This window comes from Aythya fuligula, chromosome 1, assembly GCF_009819795.1.
Source record: "Aythya fuligula isolate bAytFul2 chromosome 1, bAytFul2.pri, whole genome shotgun sequence".
NCBI lineage: Eukaryota > Metazoa > Chordata > Aves > Anseriformes > Anatidae > Aythya > Aythya fuligula.
In genome coordinates, this window is record NC_045559.1 from 125,881,707 (window position 1) to 125,901,085 (window position 19,379).

Genomic DNA, 19,379 nt, shown 5'->3' on the forward strand with positions numbered 1-19,379 from the left:
AAGAGGCAATGGGTATAAATTGAAATACAGCAACATCCATTTAACCATACAAAAACATTTTTTTTACCTTTAAAGGTGACTGAACACTTCAATTTCCATCCTTGGAATTACTCAGAGCCTGACTGCACAAGGCCCTGAGCAATCTGCGCTCAAGTTGTCTCTGCTTTGAGTCAGGAGATTTGAGCTAGATGATCTGCAGAGGTGTCTTCCAACCTCAATCTGAGCGTAAATGTGTTGTACTCTACCTGTGTTCTGGTGATAAATGGAGTAGCACCAGGAGCTGTGCCAGGACCTGCTCTGTTTAATACCTTTATCAGTGACCAGAGCAGGCAGTACACTGCACTCTCCACAAGACTGCAAGTGATACAACTGGCGCACAAAATAGCGGAGGGATCTGAGGTTTAAGAAACTCCAGTTGTAAAGCCTGACAAAGAGTTAGGAGGTCCTAATAACAACCTTACAACACCTACAGGGAGGTTATTAAGGAGATGGAGCCAGGACCTTCGCAGCCGTGCATGGCAGGTGGGCTTGTGTCTTTGGAGATTTTCAGGATCCACGTGGACTAATTCCTGGGCAGTCAGGTCTGGCCTCAGAGCTAGCTCTGCTTTGACCAAGAAGTTGAACTAGGGACCCTCAGAGGCAGCTTCCAGCCTGAGTATCTTAAGTTTCAGTGGTAAATTTTTCAAGTCCTATTTGCATGCCATCTTGTGTTGTGCCGCTCTCTTCTCTTTTGCTTTTCATTGTGTAGTTAACAGACCTTTTGTGAACATCACAAGATGCTTGTCTGTGGTTTTAGTATGTTTCTGGGCTTCATAGAAGAAGCAATAGGTAAATAGCAGCTGTAGCCTCGTGCCTGGGGTGTAGCTGCGAGTCAGAACACTCTTTTAGCTATGACTTGCAGGCTCTGGGGGAGGAAGGAGGATGTTCAGCATTGTCTCTGTGACATTTTGGGGGTGGAAAGGAATAACTCTGCTTTCTTGTCAGCTTAATTCAGTGTACTCCTTGGGGCTTCTGTTATTTAGGCAGAACCTTTTTACTGTCTGTGGTGCAGTAGTTAGCTTTGCCTTGTGAGCTGCGTTGCCTCTTTGATGGCCAGGTCTTGCAGGGTTTGCACAGCACAATCATTCCTGTAGAAAGCAGATGCACATTGCTCTCATTTTTCTGTTTCAATGGTTGGAGTGTGAAATGTTTGGTGGAACATCCTGGCACATGGTTTTCCACTGAAGGAAACAGGAGGAAGGCATTATGAATATGGCTGTCCTTTACCTCACTAGTCAGGCTCCTCCTACTGAATATTTGATGAACCACTAAATATAACCATTGCTACCATCCTTGAATACTCCTGGTACATTATTTTTGATTCTTCAAATGATTTTTTTCTGTCTTTATGACTTCCCTAATTTTTTACAGTGACTCTGTGGTATATAATGTATTGTGTGTATGGTTTCAAGACTCCTTCCAGGAAAAGACAAGGACACACCATGTAATTGTAGTGAGCTTGTAATGCACCTCTGTTTGTTAGCAGACACTCAGAGCAGCGGGAGTATTTCATCTTCACATCCTCTGATGCATAATCACAAGTGAAAGTAAATTTTTATCCTATTGGTGAAACCCTGTGAGAACATATTCATGCAGCACAACTTTGCATTTCTGTATAAATAACAGCAAAACTCAGGAAAAAAAAAGTCTTGATAAATGCTCTTTAGGTCAGTAGTGATGTATCTAGCACAGTAGGTGCAGTGGCTTGGAATGCTTCTGGAATCTATTCAGAAAGAAAACGTTTTAGAAGTCCCACGAACAAAGGCTAAAACGTTTTCCGAGAAATAAAACTAAACTTGGTAATGCTGCTAGAGCAGATACTGCTGAAGCTGCACAAATTGATTTCTTTTAAACAGTAAAGAAAAAGTGTGTGCTGTTCGTGTCCTTTGCTGTGATGGGCATTCCCATGCTTTCTTTTTTTTGGCCTCCCCACGTAGCAGTTATCCACAGAAATGTTAGTGTTACGTGTTGCCTAGTTAATGTGCTCTCTTGCTTAAAGGGGATGCGTTACTTGTGCTGTGAATCTATACTTGGATTTGTTTTCTTATTCCTTCTAAAGGCTTGGAAGCTTAAACGGACAGTCAGTAATTATGCAATATGTGTGTTTCTCTTTTAGTGGAGGCGATCGTGGAATTCGACTACAAAGCTCAACATGATGATGAGCTGACGATCACTGTAGGTGACATAATCACCAATATCAAGAAGGATGATGGAGGCTGGTGGGAAGGACAGCTCAAAGGCAGAAGAGGTTTGTTCCCTGACAACTTTGTAAGAGTGAGTACAAAGTGGAACTGTTCTCGTGTTGTGTGTATACGTTTTGTGTACTATGCTGTTCAGACTAACTATTGGACTTGATATCATAACATTTCTTAAATCCCAAACCATATTGTATTGCAATACAGTGTTCCACTGAGGCTGTGTTAGAAAGAAAAGATTGATTTCTTGTAAAGACAGCATAGTATCGATATCCTGAAAATAAAAGTAGCTACCCCTGCATGTCTGCACTGTTCAGTGGTTGCGTTTGTCTGTGTTGTCTGTGAGCAAAGTGATTATTCTAGAACAACCCACATGTCAAAAGGAATTGAACAGTGAGTCTACAGTCTCTTCCATGGCATTTGCAGTATTTTCTCTTTGTAGCTGTTGCTGCTTCTTCTCTAGAGTGCTTTCTTAGGTCTTATAGAAGCTTTATGTGAATATTTATTCATGGTTAAACTAGTTGGGAATAATTAAAGTGGATTTGTTGCTAAATGATTGTCTAAAAAAAAACTAAAAAATATACCATTACTTTGTATTTCATGTAATGTGCCAAATAACTTGCAATAATACTGATTTTAGAAAAGCCATTTGAAGTTTTAGAAAAAAAGAATATTTTACTGGGCATCTCTGTGTGTTTGTGCATGTCTGTACATGTGAGACTACCTATTAGCACATAGGAGACTACCTGGTAGTACCTCTGGGGCTCCTTGATCTGTCATTGCAGACCTAGGCTGTTAGTTTCTGCAAACCTCTGTCAACTTAGCTCTCCAGGTACGGAGCAGAGAGGAAGAACTACAATAAACTACATAAATGTGTTTTATGTTAATCTGTTACTGTAGTTTCAGAGGATCTTTGGGCCTTTCCCCTTTCCAAGGGTATAAATATCATTTTTCTTCTTCTGTGTTTGCCTGTTGTGTGTTTGTACACATACACGTAATGAAGTTATTTTATTTTTCTTCAGTAACATTCCCTACATCAAGGTACTTCGTGGAGGTGGTTTGTTGGCAAACTTGTAGACCCTGTAGCAGGGAGGCATGAGAGCCTCAGGAGTTGCAATGGGGACAAACATACTCTCATCCTAACCCCCGTTCTTGTCCTGCCAAGAATAAGGAATGGCTCTGTGTCTGTCAGCCAGCAGTGAAAATGAGGAAGTCAGAGGCTCACAGAGATGAAAGGGAGTGGAAGGGCAAAACAGATACTCCAGTTCTTGCTAATCTCTGAAAATTCACACTTTGGGACTCACTGTATATCGATAATATTTTTCTGTTTGAACTTTGGTAGACTGGGAGGTTCTCTGGGATAAAACCAGGTTTTCTCTAAGTTTTTTTTTTCCTGGCTGATATTTGAAATTTGCTGCTGATTTTAGGAGGCATTGGATTTAGTGTCCTAAGTAAATGTGGCCTAAGAATTTCTGTTATGAAAATATCATACTCTGTATGATGGTTTGCAAGTTCTCCGCCTTGATACCTAATTTTTAAGGCCAGTTCTTTCCAAAATTACTTCAAGCTGTGGTGTCCAATCAAATGATTAAAAAATAAATCGATTTTTCTCAGTAGGAAATTCTAAAGCAACAATAAATGTCTTGCATTCTGTGTTCACATACAATATCACTATTTGTTTTCCCAAAGTTGTTTTTTCTTTCTTAAATTAGCATCTACAGCTCTTTTCTAAGGAAGTAAAAACCACATTAAATTCTTCCTCATTATGAGATCTTGCTTGAATGCAAAGTTAAATATATTTTTTATAGTTGATCATTCCCTCTCTAAGTTAGGAAACGTGCAGTAGAAGATACAGACTTCCTAAAAGTGTAGTTAGTTTGTGACTGTCTTGAGTGGAAAAACGTAATTGTTCTTCAGTTTTTCTCATGGAAATAGCCTTATTACGTGGGGAACTATATTTAACCATAACAGCGCTCCCATTAGAAAGTTTGTTGAGTGTAATCATTCCTTTCATTAAGATTGTGAGTAATTGCAAACTTTCTCTTTTAGTTATGAACAGTTTTTAACGTGTGCCTGCAGAGTTGGGCTCCCCAGCAGTCAGCTCATGCCCCATTGCAGGGAACCTAGCTGTTCTCTTGGGTCAGGAGGGTAACAGAGAGGCGGACAAAAAGTCGACTACAGACGAGTGGTGGAGTTGAATGCAACTCCAGCAACTCCAAATTCCCGTTACTTATCAGAATTGGTTGCAAGAGTAGTTACTTGAGAAAGTTATTTAGAGGTAAATATCGCTACGGAAATTCTCGAGGTGCTTTGCATTCTTCTTTCAAGTGGAGGGAGTCATTTCTTATGTAATACAGCTTTTCCTTCCTCTGATTTGATTTTTCTTTTAGAACAAATTCATTGTGACATTCCTCAGGAACTGTTGGGTTTTACAAAAAGTGAATGTTTGGGCTGGATTGAAACCACTGAGTAAAATAGTCAACAGGCCTGAGTGGTCCTGGTTAGCATGTGTTCATTGATTCAAGAAATGCAGTTTGGAAGAAGAGATGAACAAATCAGAAATAACGTTAAAATAAATGAACATGAACTGTTATTTAAAAAAACAAACAAACAAACAAGCACTATTTTTCAAGTGCTACACAACAAGGTGGAAAAGACTTTTGGAGCTGCCTGGAGCAAAAATGGTTTTAAATTCCACAGGAAAAAATGCGAATTAGGAGACCAGTGAAGAGGAGATGTCTGAAGACAGATGTGAGAAAGAGGAAAAGGGGAGGTAGCAATGATGTGTATGCAGTATATATGCAGTAATCTTTCTCAGGGGATTTTCACTGTGAAGTTCTGTCAGAGGTGCTTCCTGTTCTTGAATCTGCAAAACAACTGCTCTGAATTTTAAATATTTTTATACACACACACACTCACACATCTACAGCTTTATAATCTTCTTACACTCCGCAATTCAGTATGCAAGGTGTAACAGAAAAGGTATTTGGGATTTCTTTTCTCTCTCACTTTTCTCTGCCGATTAGTCTGCAGCTAATCTTTCTCTGTCTTTAAGATTGAATTTCCCACTGTCGGCCTTTGTAGATACCTGTTTTTGTTAGAAATACTGATGCTGAATTTATCATAAGAAGTGTATGGAATATGTATCTGGTCGTCATCTTTTTCTGTTTCCATTTTTGAGTAGAGAAAGATAAGTATGAATGAGTGGAGAGTTCTGTACTGGTGCTGGTTATCTGCTTTACTTTTAATTACACAGTCTAAAAGAGGAGGAGGAAGCAGGTGTGATTGCAGTGTTTCATTTATATGGTGTAAAGTTAGCTTGCTGTATCTTTCTGGCTTGAAAACTTCAACATGAAACCCAAAATCTGTACTTTTGTAACCAGAAAATTACGTAAACATGAATGACGTTTATTAGATCTTTTGTTTTTTTCCTCTTGTATTTCTTTAAGAAATGCCATTAGGAGACAGATGGGGGTCTGTTGTGATTGTTGTCGTTGGTTTTCCTGGTCTTGTTTTAACAAATTCCGCCTGTAAGCTTGCACTGCAGTGTAAAACTGCGTTTGTAGGTACAACAGCAGCTGAGGCAGATTTTGCTGATAGCAGGCGAAGATGTAGAAAGCAGGAAGCTGTGGTGCAGAGCCATCCTTGCCTGTTTTAATTTACAAAGCCCATTGTGTCGGATTAGGCAGTGCTACAGCGGTAAACTGAACAGCTGCATATGACGACCTTCAATCTTGCCCGTACTCCGGGGGACCTGCAAACAGGGCTGGCACAACTGGGGCGGTGGTGAAATTCGTTTTCAAATTAGCCAGAAGTGGGGTTGTTGTTTTTGAACTTGCAGTGCCTGGTCGGTTTTTTAGGATCAGTGCACTGTGCTGTTTGTGCAGGGGCTCTGTGCGCCTCTGCGGCTGCTCCAGGTCAGAGCAGCAGCCTGGCTCTGTTGGTTGTACAAGCACAGTATCGTTTTGCACATCAGCTGGAGAATGTCAGGGGCGTTGTTCGTGCTGAATCATAGATACCCAGCGGAGATCCTTATCTGTTCCTTGCTAGCTATTTAATTTTCTTCTCTTCATCTTTTGTTTTTCTTTTTTTCTTTTTAACCTTTTCAACCAGCCAGAGGTTCCAGGGGATCATGAGTGAAGCACAGGGAGACTCCTTGCAGAAATCCATCTTTTATTTTACCTCCTCTGCCTCCATGCACCCTATTTGTGGAGAAGGTACTGCCAATCCCTGTTAGGCCTTTCCTACAACCTCTCTCAGGGCTTCCTTAAAACTTGTCCTATGTGCATGCCGGAGCCTGCACATCTGTAATTTGTCTCTCTGGCTGCTGCTTGGTGCCCATCGGGTCAGAGAATCGTCCTCTTCTCATCATCCTTCCCTCCTGCTTTGCCACTGGTACCACTGTTCATGCCTTTCCTCTGGGGCTTGCATGTTCTTATCATCTTTGCTGCCCTCCTGAGTACTCTGAATGCTATCAATTCAGCAACATCTTGCTCAGCTTGGCCGAAGTAGCTACTTCTGAAAGTTATGGCAGCTGCTGAGGCATTGGGATGACATACAGACCAGGGAAGACAGTGTTATTTCTGTCTGTACCTGAAAAGATAGTTTCTTTATGGACCAGTGAATTCCTACAGGTGTTTTTTGTTTGTTTGTTTGTTTTTGTTTATATACTTAGCAGGAATTGGCAATTCAATTACTGTTTGTTTGTTTGTTTGTTTTAAATCTTACCTAGAATGCTGTCTAAGTACTTGTCCATAGGAAACATTTCAGATTGTGTTGTTCCAGCTGCTCTGCTCTCCTGTGAATGAGAGCCAGGAGTCCTAGTTTCTTATTCCAAATCCTGGCTATGACCATTAAACCACTGAGACCATTGTTATCCTCATGGTGAAATACAGGAGAATAGAACTGGTGAAAGAAACTTTCCGATAGGCTCCACCATGTGAAAACGTTGTACCTTTGAGCCTTTGTTTCTGTCAACAGCAATGAAGACGTCTTGGTGAGAAGCACAGCATCACAGACGCGGTATTTATTATTGCTGCTGTTACTAATTTTGCAGTGGTGAAAGGAAAACTAGTAGAATGAAGTCTTTCTCTCTCTTCCAGCCTCCCCCTTACCCCCACACCTCGAAAGACACAGATCCACCAAGGTGGTCTTGTACCGAGGTGGCACAGTAGAGGACTGACTCGGCAGCGCTCGGTTCTTCAAAGGGAATTCAACAGCAGCGAAAATGCCTCTGGGCCATGCTGGGTGCTGAGGGCATGATACAAATAACGCCACACCTCGACCTGTTTGTCTGGCTTCAGAGGAGGTGGGGATGCTCCCAGAGAGGCAGCTGCCCTAGGTGCTTGGTCTGGACGTGATGTGAGGCTCCCTGGTAGCCACAGAGGCTCCTTCCCATTGCCCATCGTGGGGAACTGGTGCTGCTCCCAGCTGGGTGGGAAGGCAGCCGTGCTCCTTGCAGAGCTTTTTCACGGTCAGCAGCAGAATGGGTCCCATATGTTTCTCCGGGGGGCAGGTGCGGTGTTGGCTGTCCCATGGCAATCAGTTGGTTGGATGTGCTTTGATGCCAGGCTTTGAGGCAGGGAGAAACAGGAGGGGGAGCGGAGAGGAAGGAAGGGTCGCTGTTGGAGGCTGTCAGCAGTTGCAGGCTTTGTGGGAAGCAGCTTGAAGATGTTGTGAACGATGCAGAAGGAAGAGCATGTTAAATGTGTGCAGCAGGCATGCAGCGGACACATGGTCACGTGAAGTTTCAGCACTTTTACTAGCTTTTAGTGACCAGTACGTTATTTTGCATTCATTATTAGCAAAAAAATGACTTTCTGAAAAGGTAGTGGCTTAATTTTATTGAATATTGATAGGGCTGGTGAAAAATGAAGAATTTGAAAACAAAAGGTGTTGCTTTTCATTCTTTCCAGCAGCATTTCTTTAGTCTGTGTTGTAATTGCTGATATTTAAAAAACTATAAAAAGAAACCCCCTTATTTAAATACACATCATAGTGATTCAATGGTAGGATAATTCAGTGTAGGTAGTACAAATTGATATATTAAGGAAACTAAATTATTCTCTGGTTTTGCTCAGGTTTGTATTTTGTATCCTTAAGAAAACCACAGTAGAGTATTTCTGTTTAAAATGTGCTATTGCTTAAATTATAAATAAAAACATTATTTCATACTAAAAAGGAAACTAAACACTTCTTTTTTTTTTCCTCTTGTTCCCCTTCCTGACGCTCCAAGCCGTGAGCAGGAGAAAAAACGAAATCAGAGCTTGAAACAAGGACAAAAACCTGTTTTTTCATAAAGACTTAGAGAATTGGCAGGATTGTAGCATTGATGGCTTTTCTCCAACCTAGTCCTAAAATGTTGGGAGGCAAAGACGAGGTGTCCTGACCTTCCACTTTCTCTTCAAGCCAGTGCTGTTCTTCTGGCAACTTCCCAAGCTCCAGGTGTTTTTATTTTCTCTGTAGCATGTTTATGTGTGGGTGGGTATGTTAGTAATCTATATATTTTGGGCTGATTCATTTTTACATTTGTTTTGGCAATTGTTCTTGCTGATAGAACAGGCTGTTAAAAGAAACTCTTTGTAGGTAAAACCCATGGAGATGCTTAGCAGCATTTGCATACAAGTCTCATTAGACAGCCTTCCACAGTTTTGGGCTTACAGAGAGTACATCTGTCTCTTGGATTTTTCCCAACAGGACCAAAGAACTCTGTTAGAGTTCTAGGAGTAAGAGAAAACACAAGCTCCTAGAAACTGAATTGAAGTCCAGTCCCATTGCTGTTTGAAGCTAGCATGAGAATACTTGCTGATGCTTCCACATTTTCTTGCAATTTAAACACGTAGCCCTGAGATGGTTCGACTCAACTTTAGGAAACATTACCTGATTTTGATGTTTTTAATGGTTGTTTGCATAAGAGCATAAGAGAAACAATATTCTGGATGCCTGTGGTGTGGCTGCAGCATTTTCTAATCTTAATCAGGAGGAGTTGTGCATGCATTGAAGCTCGCTCTGACAAATGTTCCACTTACTCCATCAGAACCATGCCAGCCTGCCTCCTGACTGCATCTTACAATTGTCTTTCATTTTGAATTACTTAAATGTTAAGTAATATTCGCAACAAGTAAGAATGAAGATGAGAGCAAGAGGGACATGTAGGAAAAAGAAAGTTATCTAGGTTTGTAAAACTAACTGTTTTTATAAAGATTTGGTGATACTTTTTTCTTCTGAATATGCCTGTCCTGATCAAGAACGGTAATTTCTGAACAGTAAGTGTGTGTGATTGGAGGGAGGGCTGATTAGTGCTGTTAGTGGTGCATTTTTAAAAATTATTTTAATTATACATACAGAAGTGCTGTACCTTCCTAGCATCTTTAGAAAGGCACCTGGGAAGCTGATGCTGGAGACCAGGTCCTTAAAGGGTCCCCCATCTCCTGCCGTCAGACAGTTATTTAACCTTTATGAAAATTTCCCTGCTGCTAGTACTGAAATTATTATGCGAGAGAGTATATTAGAGCTGTTTAGGTTTATGGTCAGCAAATGCTGTTCTCTTCAGAGCTGGAAAGGGTGAGTATATGTGAGTATCTTTATCTTCACTTTTTTGGCTCTGTTACAGCTGTATGAAATGTATCATTGTTTTATATATGGACAGTGTGGTAGTCATTCAGTTAACCTTGGAAAAGACAAAGGTACAAGTAAACTACCATCATGTAACATGATGAGTTATTTACTCTGGCTTCAGACTGCCTGTTCAGTGATGGATACTGAGTGTCAGAAAGGTGGCGAGGGAAGGAAGGGCAGAAACAAGTGGAGCATACATTTTGAGACGTGCATACCTTGCACCCAGGGGGGAGGAAAAAGGCAAGGCTGGCATTTTTGCAGAAGATGGTAATGATGTGTGCCTTTGTTGTTGTTTGGTGGTGGTGGTGTTTGTTGTGTTGGTGGTATTTGTTTTGCCTGAGAATATTCAGAGACATAAATGCATCACAAGTCATTCAAGACTGTGCAAGTATCGAGTGTATTCATGTGCTGCTTAGAAGAACTTTGATTTCTCTCTTGCTTGCTGCACTGGGACCTACTGCAGCCTTTGAAAGATTAACTCAATACTCCGGTTCTTCAAGACAGCTTGCATTTGCCTGTCCAGAGGCTATGGGCAATTATTATCAAAAACCCTGATTAGAAACACCCTGCCAGCAGAAAACTTCTCCAGAACAGAGACATCTTTGATAATTGTCATGATGCCTTATAGTTACAGGTTGTTGCAATTATTTTGGCCGGTCCTTTTGGGACCTATGTTCATCAGCTTTATGGTTGATTGAAGTTTTTTTTGATTTTGGAAGCTCAGCCTGAGTTTCTTTATCATGCTGGCTCCAGCACCCTGCCAGCATGCGAGCAGGCTGCCATCTTCCTTCATGTTTCTCACATGATCTGCATTTACATGGCCATGGCACTTCAGAGACGTGGCTCTTACAGTGCCAACACCTGTTGCCAAATCACTGGCCCACTTGAGTGCCTAATATCTATGGTGAGTTAGAAAAAGATAGTATGCAACTCTTAATCTTTTATTTCAACTCTTTATCTTTTCTTTATCCCTCTCTGATGTCGTATGTCTCAATTTTATGTTATCATCAAGCACAAAGACAAAATTTAACCTATTCCTTATCTAAAAGTCCTTCTAAAAAGAGCTGAGTTATTTGCTTTCCTGGGTTGCATTAAAGAAATATAGGTGAAAAATCATTATCACACAGAACCACCATGTTAAATACCTTGAATTAAAAATAAATAAATCCAAAACCCATCAAAAAACGACATATACATCGCAATGAAGCTTTCAACAATTTCTTTAATGCTTCACTTTGGTTTTAGAGAGGTTTACTTCTTTAGCTGAAAGTTTTCTGTACAGTTAGTTTCATGGAAAAAAGTACTGACAAGTGCAACCACCTGAAATGTAGTGTTGCACGCATACAAAAGGGCACATGCTTTGTTGTTCTCCTGCGTTCCCACACCACTTCATGTCGCGACCTTCGGTTGATTCTTGTTGCCCTGTGCTGGGTGCACTTTTATGTCTTTGCCTTTCTTTGATTCGGTGGAACCTGCGCTTTCAAATTGAAAGTGACTGAAAGCCTATGGTGGCGTTGATCAGTTCTCATGAACAGATTGTCACAAATACTGATGATAAGTCAAAAACAAACCTTCTTTGCTGCTGACATTTTCCAAATGTATAAAACGATTAAACTAAAGTCCTGGAAAGAGCAAAGATTTATGCTATCCTGCTGTGAGGCATCACCTGGATTTTTTCGTGAATGAAGACTGTACTTTGAGACCTCCTGAACTGAACGGCTAAGGGCAGATCCTTTAAAAACTCTCGTACAGAAACAACTTCCCCATACAAGTAGTTTGCTGAAGTTAATGGAATGACTGAGAGGATACAGCCCAACCCACGTCAGAGGAGAATTTTGAGTAAGGGAGGGGAATGCCTCATTAAACCATTGGACATAACCCTTCTCAAAATGTCTTCAGCAATACATGTGTGTGCCTAGAGTAGACATACACAGTGTGTGCTTGCATTTGGTGTGCAGAAACAGACATTAGATCTAAAACATGCAAGTTAAGGTACTGAAATGATTTTTAAACAGGGTTTTGTTTTACAAACCAGAAATAAAGAAAGGAAATATATTTTATGATCTCATTCATTAATTCAACCTTTTTTTTTTTTTTTTCCCCTCCACTGAGCAATTGAATAATGTTGATCTTTTACATCAGAAACAAACTTTTACAGGGAAGTAGATTGTATGTTGGTTGCCCACCTGAACCTTGGGGACAGTTGCAGTGACACCCTATAATACTGATCCCCATTTCTTTCTGCTGGGATTTTTTTGTTTTCATTGTTTTATTAGTGAGCATTCAGGTATTTATAAAAGCATAATTTTTGTTTGCTCTCTTTAAACTGAGTGTACTCTACTCCTGTTGAGTTTCTAACACTTTGCATGTTTCCATTAGATGCTACCCTTCTCTTCCCACTCCCCCACACAGCAGCTTCTGTGTAGGTTTGATTAGCTCATGAAACTGAGCATTCAAGATACAGGGTTGAAGAACTTTCAGAGCTTCCTTACTTACGCCTTCAGTTGCTTGTAGTATGTTGGTAACGTGGTTCCTCAGTTTCTGTACCACTGCTGTCAAATTGCAGCTCCATGATGCTCAGCACAGTAAAGAATTCGAGAAAATATTATTACAGCTTCGTTAGAGAGTGTTTTTTTTAATTTATTTAAAGACTGGTTATCTCAGTGAAGGATTTCTGGGTCATGCCTTTGAGCCTGTCTTTACTAAAATGAGCTGCTCAGCTACCACTGAAAAATGTATGTGGAGGCACAGACGGGGAGATGGGATTTGAGTTTTAACAACTATCACCTTCAGCTTTTCCTAATGAATGATAACAAATGTATTTGTTTCCTAGTGATGTTTTCAGGCATTCATAAAGTGAAAACAAGATTTGCAGGGAGAGGCTAAATTGCTATCTCCTACTAGATTGTGTTGTTGGCAGAATTGACGAGGTTCTCAGGCTCCCTATCCCCTCATCAGATCTGGCAAAGCAGCAAAATTAAAGATAAATACTGTTACAAGCACTTATTTTTAGTTAAGGCTAATTAATATTAGCTGGTTAGACTGCTTGACAGAAGAGGGAAGTTCACATCACTGGAGCATGGTACGTATTAGCAGGAGGAGATCTGAACCTGAAACAGCATTATCACCACGGTGCTGCCATTAGACTGATACCATCGCGTTACTGAGCTTCACTTCAAAGTGCTAACCTTTTGCATCCCTGATACTCTCTCAGGGAAATGCTTATAAATACGTCTTGTAAAAGGCAGCACAAGTGATGATTTTGTGAAAATGAGGAGTGATTCATGACAAGTGCTTTTCGAGGTGTACAGAAATACACCGGCGTAATAGTGATTGTCCAGTAAAGACAGGCACACAGGCTTGATTTTCGTGATGTTAGCAGTGGCCGCTGACAATATTTCTTCTGTGCCGTTTGTGTGTGCCTTTCATGAGAACATGAGTGGTGTAAACATCATCTGCTGCAAAAATACACGGCAGAGGAAAACACAAAAGCATTCTTTGTGAATGTTATGGATGAGGAGATGCAATAGGTTCTTGTGTCTCATTTGCTCTGCCTATACTGTTGCTTTCTCATGGTAATAAGAGTCTTAGGAAAATGTATTGCCAGGGTGCTGCTGCTCTGAAGCAGCTTTGCTTTACTGTCATTTAGTGAAGCCAGGTACAGCAAGCAAACAGGCTATGCCAGTAAAAGCTCAATCAGTAAAACCAGTTCAGCTCCTTTCATTGTGTCAGGGGTAGGGGCTTCTGCAGCTTCGGTTACAAGCCCTGTGTGCCAGTCTCCCAGAGCCAGACGGAAGTCTGAAAGTAGGTGCAGTTTTAGGAAATCCCCTGTTGTTGTTTGTTTCTAACGTATATGGCTTGTTTTTGCAATACAGTGTCTTTTCTTCCTTTCCCCTTTTGAATCTTCTTTTCCTTTCCCCCAAGGAATCTATAAAGCCATACCTCTTAGCTAGCTGTAGGTGGGCTTGGATGTAGGTATCAGCCACCTGTCTCCTTACCTGATATATTTTCTCATCTCTTGGAAGAGAAGCTTAAGGTTTGAATTTTGTGAACGGGGAGAAAACAGGATAGTTTGCATCCAGGTTTTATTTTCAAGTGAAAAGACTAAAAGTACTATGATAATGGCAGGTGTGTAAGATACTAGGACGATATCTTTTAGCATCTATTTAACATTCAGTTAACTGTTGCTTTATTATAAAGCACTGTCATAAACTTTCCTTTTGTATTCAACTGTTCACAGATGAAACACCTGGAAAGCAGTGATTGAACAGTTTCTTAGGGTTTTTAAGTGAAAGAAATACCTACAGTGTATCTGGAAAAGCTTCTTCAAAATTAACCCATAGTAAGCTAGCTCCACTGTACAGACCATTACAGGAAATGTAGCTAGGGCACCCAACGACATTGCTTAAAATGTTAATGAAGCATTTCCGTGCACTGCAGAACTGTAGCGATGCTAGCACAAAACTGAAATTGTGTTCAGTGGCGTGTTGCTTTGCAGCCCCGCTCTGCTGTGTGGATTGATGTGCAGAGACAAAAGCCGTGCAGCTTGTGTTGCGTTAGGTTGATCTCGTGCGAGATGGGAAGGATGAAGGTGTGACTAAGCAAAGCTGAAGGTGCACAGATTACATCAGAAAAGAAACAGAGTAAATAGAAAAAGACTTGGTACAAATTTGGCGCAGAACAGACCATGTATATTCAGGTATCTTTGCCCACAATGGGAAAAAACAGTGGTCCAGTATTCACTGAGTAAATGGTGGATTATATTGGAGTCTTCTCCAAATCATGATCGAATCCACAGAGAATCTGGGGAACGCCAGCCTCAAGAGCGACCTCCTGGAAGCCATTTCCAAATGTACAAAGAAGAAGGAAGCAATTGAGAATTGTCATCTTGTAGTTATGAAGTGGAAATCATGTCTGATAGCCTGGATACCTTCTACGATGGGCTCACTGACTTGGTGGCGGAGGGGATAGAAGTGGGCATTGCTTATGTTGGCTTTAGCGAGGAGTTTGACTGTCTTGCATTGTGTTCATTGACAAACTGATGAAATGCAGACTAGGTAAATGGTCAGTGAGGTGGATTAAAACCTGACTCAACCCAGGGGTTCAAAAGGTTGTGGTCAGCAGCCCGAGGTCCTGCTGAAGGCAGGTCCCTGGCAGTGGTGGTTACTGGTGCCAATACCGATCACCATCTCGTTAATGACCTGGGTGATAGGACAGAGTGCTCTCAGCAGGTCTGCAGGTGATACGGGCCTGGGAGGAGTGCTTGACAGACAGCTGGCTGTGCTGCCTTTCAGAGAGACCTCATCAGACTGGACAAAAGCTCTGAGGGATCCTCCTGAACAAAGGGCAGTGTGAAGTCCCACGCCTGAGAGAAATGTCCCCATGGACCAGTACAGGTGAGAAAACCCGGTGTGCTGTGTCTGGTTCTGGGTTCTCTCATACAAGAAAGACATGGACATCCTGAAGTGAGTCCAGTAGAGGGCCGTGAGGATGAGTGGTGGGCTGGAGCGTCTGGCGTAGGAGAGTCTGAGGGAGATGGGAGTGTTTAGCCTGGAGAGGAGAAGGCTGAGGGAGATCTTCTGAATGTGTCTGAATAGCTGGTGTGGTGGAGTAAAGAAGAGGAGCCCAACTCCTCTTAGTGGTACATTGTGAAAGGATGAGAGGCAATGGGCATAAATTGAAATTCAACAGCATCCATTTAAATGTTAAAAAAAAATGTTTTCATGTGAAGCTGATCAAACACTGTAGCAGGTTGCTGGGAGACATTCAGGAGCCTCCCTTCTTGGAGATGATTAAAACCCAACCAGACAGAGCCTTGAGCATCGTGCTGTAATTGACCAAGCCCCGAACCCAGAAGGTTGGACTAGATCATCTCCAGAGGTTCCCTCCTGCCTCAACCAGTCTGTGAATCTGCAAAAACAGTTAGTTCTGTCGCAGTGCTTTGGCTCTGCAGAGATAATTTCAGTATGGAGTAGTAGACAGAGCGCTAGCTGAAGTGTGGAGGATAAGACTCTGGGCCCACCTAGAGTCTGTGTCTTGTGAACAAGGGATGCCTTTCCTGTATAATCTAGTGAAGCGCTGGTTTTAGTTTCCACTTCTAATTATAACTACATATTTTTTTCTTTCAATGAGCAGCATTTTTCACACTCCAATTAAAAATATGATGCCTTTCCCACTGCTTACACACACATGCACTTATGCCAAGAATAAAGAAGGAAGGTTTAGCAACATTATGAAATTGTGATTCTAGAAGCATATGAATAGGCTGAATGGACTCCAATGCCTTTGGTTGCTTTTCTTTTATTATTATTACTTTTTCAGCCTAGCTTTCTGGGGACTGTGCCTTTACGCATATCCCTTGCTCTTTGTCCTTCTTTCTTCCCATATGCTACAACCTTTGAAGTGACCTTTAACTGTGAAAAGGTGGCATGTTAACTTATTGCAAGTCAAAAGTAACCCATTGTGAAAGCAGGCAGCTACACAGAGAGGAGTTATCTGTGGTGTACAAAAGACAGCAAGACGAGTTCTTGAATATAAAGCCTGGTCTGATGTAAAAGAACCAACAGAGGAGAGTGCTTGGGAAGGACCTGCTGGAAAAGCTTGTATACAGGAACGTGTATGTGTCAGAACATTAATCAACTATGAGAGAAGTGCTATTCTAAGTAGCTTCAAATTACTCACAAAAAAAAAAAGGTCTGCTAAACATGTTTCTGTGTTTGTATGTATGTGCATGTATTGAATTCCTTATCTTACTTTCTTGCTTTCTCATTCATGAGTTTGGAAAACATCTCTTTGGTCACAGTTCTATTCCTTTTAATCTGGCAGATGCCGTATCATAAATTTATCAAGCTTCATATTTAAAACAGTCATTTTGCTGTTGCTGTGCCCAGCAAATGCTGCTTGAGAATTTCTTTAATCTTTTGGATAGAAGTACTCCTTTACACTTTAGCATAAATTTATTAGTGACCACTTATTATCTCTTGCTCTGTGCAAGTGCTCTCCTTGGAATTAGGATGTCTTTTCTTTTTTTTCCCGTTGGTTTTTCATCAGTCCTGTTTATTCTTAAAAATCCATTTAAGATACTCTCTGCTTGAGATACTGATGTCAAGTAGGCTCTCATTCTCTTGAGAATACTGGCAGCACTTCTCTGCATTTTCTTCACAGCACATGTCCATGTGCTGGGCAGATGTGGCATGGGAAAGAATGATATACAGTATTCCAGGTTAAGCCTCGCTGTTGTATTTATTGTATGTTGACTTTGACTCATCTGGTACCCAACTAACCATTTCCTCTTATTTTCTGTAACCTTTAATTCAATTTATGGTCCAGTATTTATCAAATGGACTCAAAATTATATGAGAAGCAAAATCTGCAAGTTGTTTTGAAAAACAGACGGTAATTTTTAATAGCTTTTTCTCCTAACTATTGTGAACGGGTATAATGTTCTCTGAAACTTGTCCCATTATAAGATTAATTTTTAAAGCTTTACATTCATGATTCCTTTGGATTTGTCCATGCCATCAGGATTGCTCTTGTCTCGTTAGCTACTATATGTATATTTTGGTCTTCTCTCCGATGTAGCTTTTTACTGGCACGGTGTGCATGTTTGTGGACTGGACCTGTTAGCCAGTGAACCATCTGCATGCTGTATGGTAAGCGGGATGCAGGCTGGAATGAGTTTTGTTGAAGTCATCGTACACGGAAGTAAGCACTAGGTGTTTCATTTACCTGAAATAGCCCCCATTTCGTGGTTCCTGTAGAGCCATCTTTTCTGTACAAACCTCTTTCTTTTTTCTGCTAATTATAACCTTTTCTTATGAGACCCTTCATTCCTGCAGTCAGAGAATTCCCCAACTGTAACAAGAGGAAAGAAGGATTTAATAATTTAGAGGAAAATGATTGAGTGAAAGGGGAAAAGAAGAATGATTGTGGAAGACAAAAATTGCAATGTCTATGGGGCTTTATGTGCTTTTGTGGCGTGATTAGAATAATTTGGCTGCCAAATGAATCACACTCCTCTTTTTGTCATTCATGGAGAGCTCTGCTAAGATAAAAACCTCTGTATGAAGAAGATCTTTTCAGACTAGAACATTTGAGCAGCCTGTTCTGTCTTGAAGTAATGTTTATTTTCAGCAGCCATATTCTGAATGTGTTTTACTTGTGTGGGGGAAGCACAGAAAACAAAAAGTCTTGCAGTAGAATTTTGTCCCTGAGGATGCCTGGCAGAGGCATTGCCAGGATTGACTCTGATCTAGATTACACCTGGAAATGGAATATTTGCCTCTCCAATTTGTAAACCAAGGACAAACTTGCAAGAAACTGGTATTAGACTGTTATTAGACTAAGTCAGGATAGAGGAATAGTGAAATTATGGCAGTGCTGTCTAGAAAATACATTGTAATGACTACAACATGCTTGCTGTTCTGAAGAGTCAACAGCAGTGTTAAGGTTTCTGTTGAATTACTAACAAAGGATGAATTTGAGAAGGGTGATTGAAAGAGACTGGGGAGCGAAGACATGGATTAGGGTTAAAAGACTGGAATAGGGCATCACAGCCCAGGATAATATGATGAAAAATGTCAGTGATGTTAAAAACAAACAAAAAACCAGCACTAGACCAAACAAATGAACAAACGAACAAAAGACAAACAGCAAGGTGAAAGTACAGTGGAGGACGTGTAGAGTAATGTTCAAACCTGCTCTGCTCTTTTAGTTTCTTTCTTTTCTTTTGTGTGTTTTTTCTTGCATCTTCTTCCTCAAATTGTGACCCTTTTTTAATAAGTATGTCCTCATGGCTTTCTCAGCAGATCATAAATGTTGCTTGTAAGCCATCTATCTCTACTCCAGCTATTTTACCAAGGGTTAGTAGGAAGGCTGAGTGGCAAGGTGAGTGAGAGTTCAGGGGATGAAGAAGGAAGGAAGTTAAGAAGCAGAGCACGGAGGTTAAGCAGAGTGGCTCTGAGAGGATCCTGTGTCTGTTTGTACAGAGAATGGGAACAGTTGACACAAGCAGTGGAGAGATCTTGAATTAAAAAATTGTATTCTGTGACAACGTCTACTGGCAAAGAAAGATATGATTGTAAGGTTTTGTCCTGTAGCCTTTTTGAATGTGCCATGGTGACTTGATATTGATTTCCCCTAGTTAGCCTCCTCTAAAGCTGCAGTCGATGGCCTCATCAAAATCAGTTTGTCTGAGTTTGTTTCTCAGATAGGTTTTCAGGGTTTCACTTGACAAATATTTCCAACAAATAATTTGTATAGCAGTGTTTTATGGAGTCTTTTATTATTATTGTTTTGTAGGATTAGCTTCATGGACCTCATCCAAAGCTCATGTAGTCAATTGAATGGCTCCCTTTGGGTTGCACTGCATATTGCCATTAGTAAGATGTATTTTCTTCAAGTTATGCTTCTGTTTTTGAAATTTTACTGTATAGCTCTGTACATGTTCGTGTCTTTTATCCTTCTCCAGGCCATACTCAGAATTTTCTTGGAATCTCTTAGCAGCAGCAGAATTTGCATGCTGCAAAC

General features: G+C 40.8%; 1 protein-coding gene across 4 annotated transcripts in view; it reads left to right on the top strand.

Moving 5' to 3' along the window:
- SH3KBP1 (SH3 domain containing kinase binding protein 1) overlaps positions 1–19,379 on the top strand; it is a 224,657-nt gene that overhangs the window by 20,896 nt on the left and 184,382 nt on the right. For 3 of the 4 annotated variants that reach the window (XM_032182102.1, XM_032182110.1, XM_032182119.1), the window contains exon 2: positions 2,156–2,313. In XM_032182102.1, coding sequence (XP_032037993.1) covers positions 2,156–2,313 — 158 coding nt within the window. Of the gene's footprint in view, positions 1–2,155; positions 2,314–19,379 lie in introns of those variants that run through there. The other variant, XM_032182130.1, reaches the window with a different exon arrangement.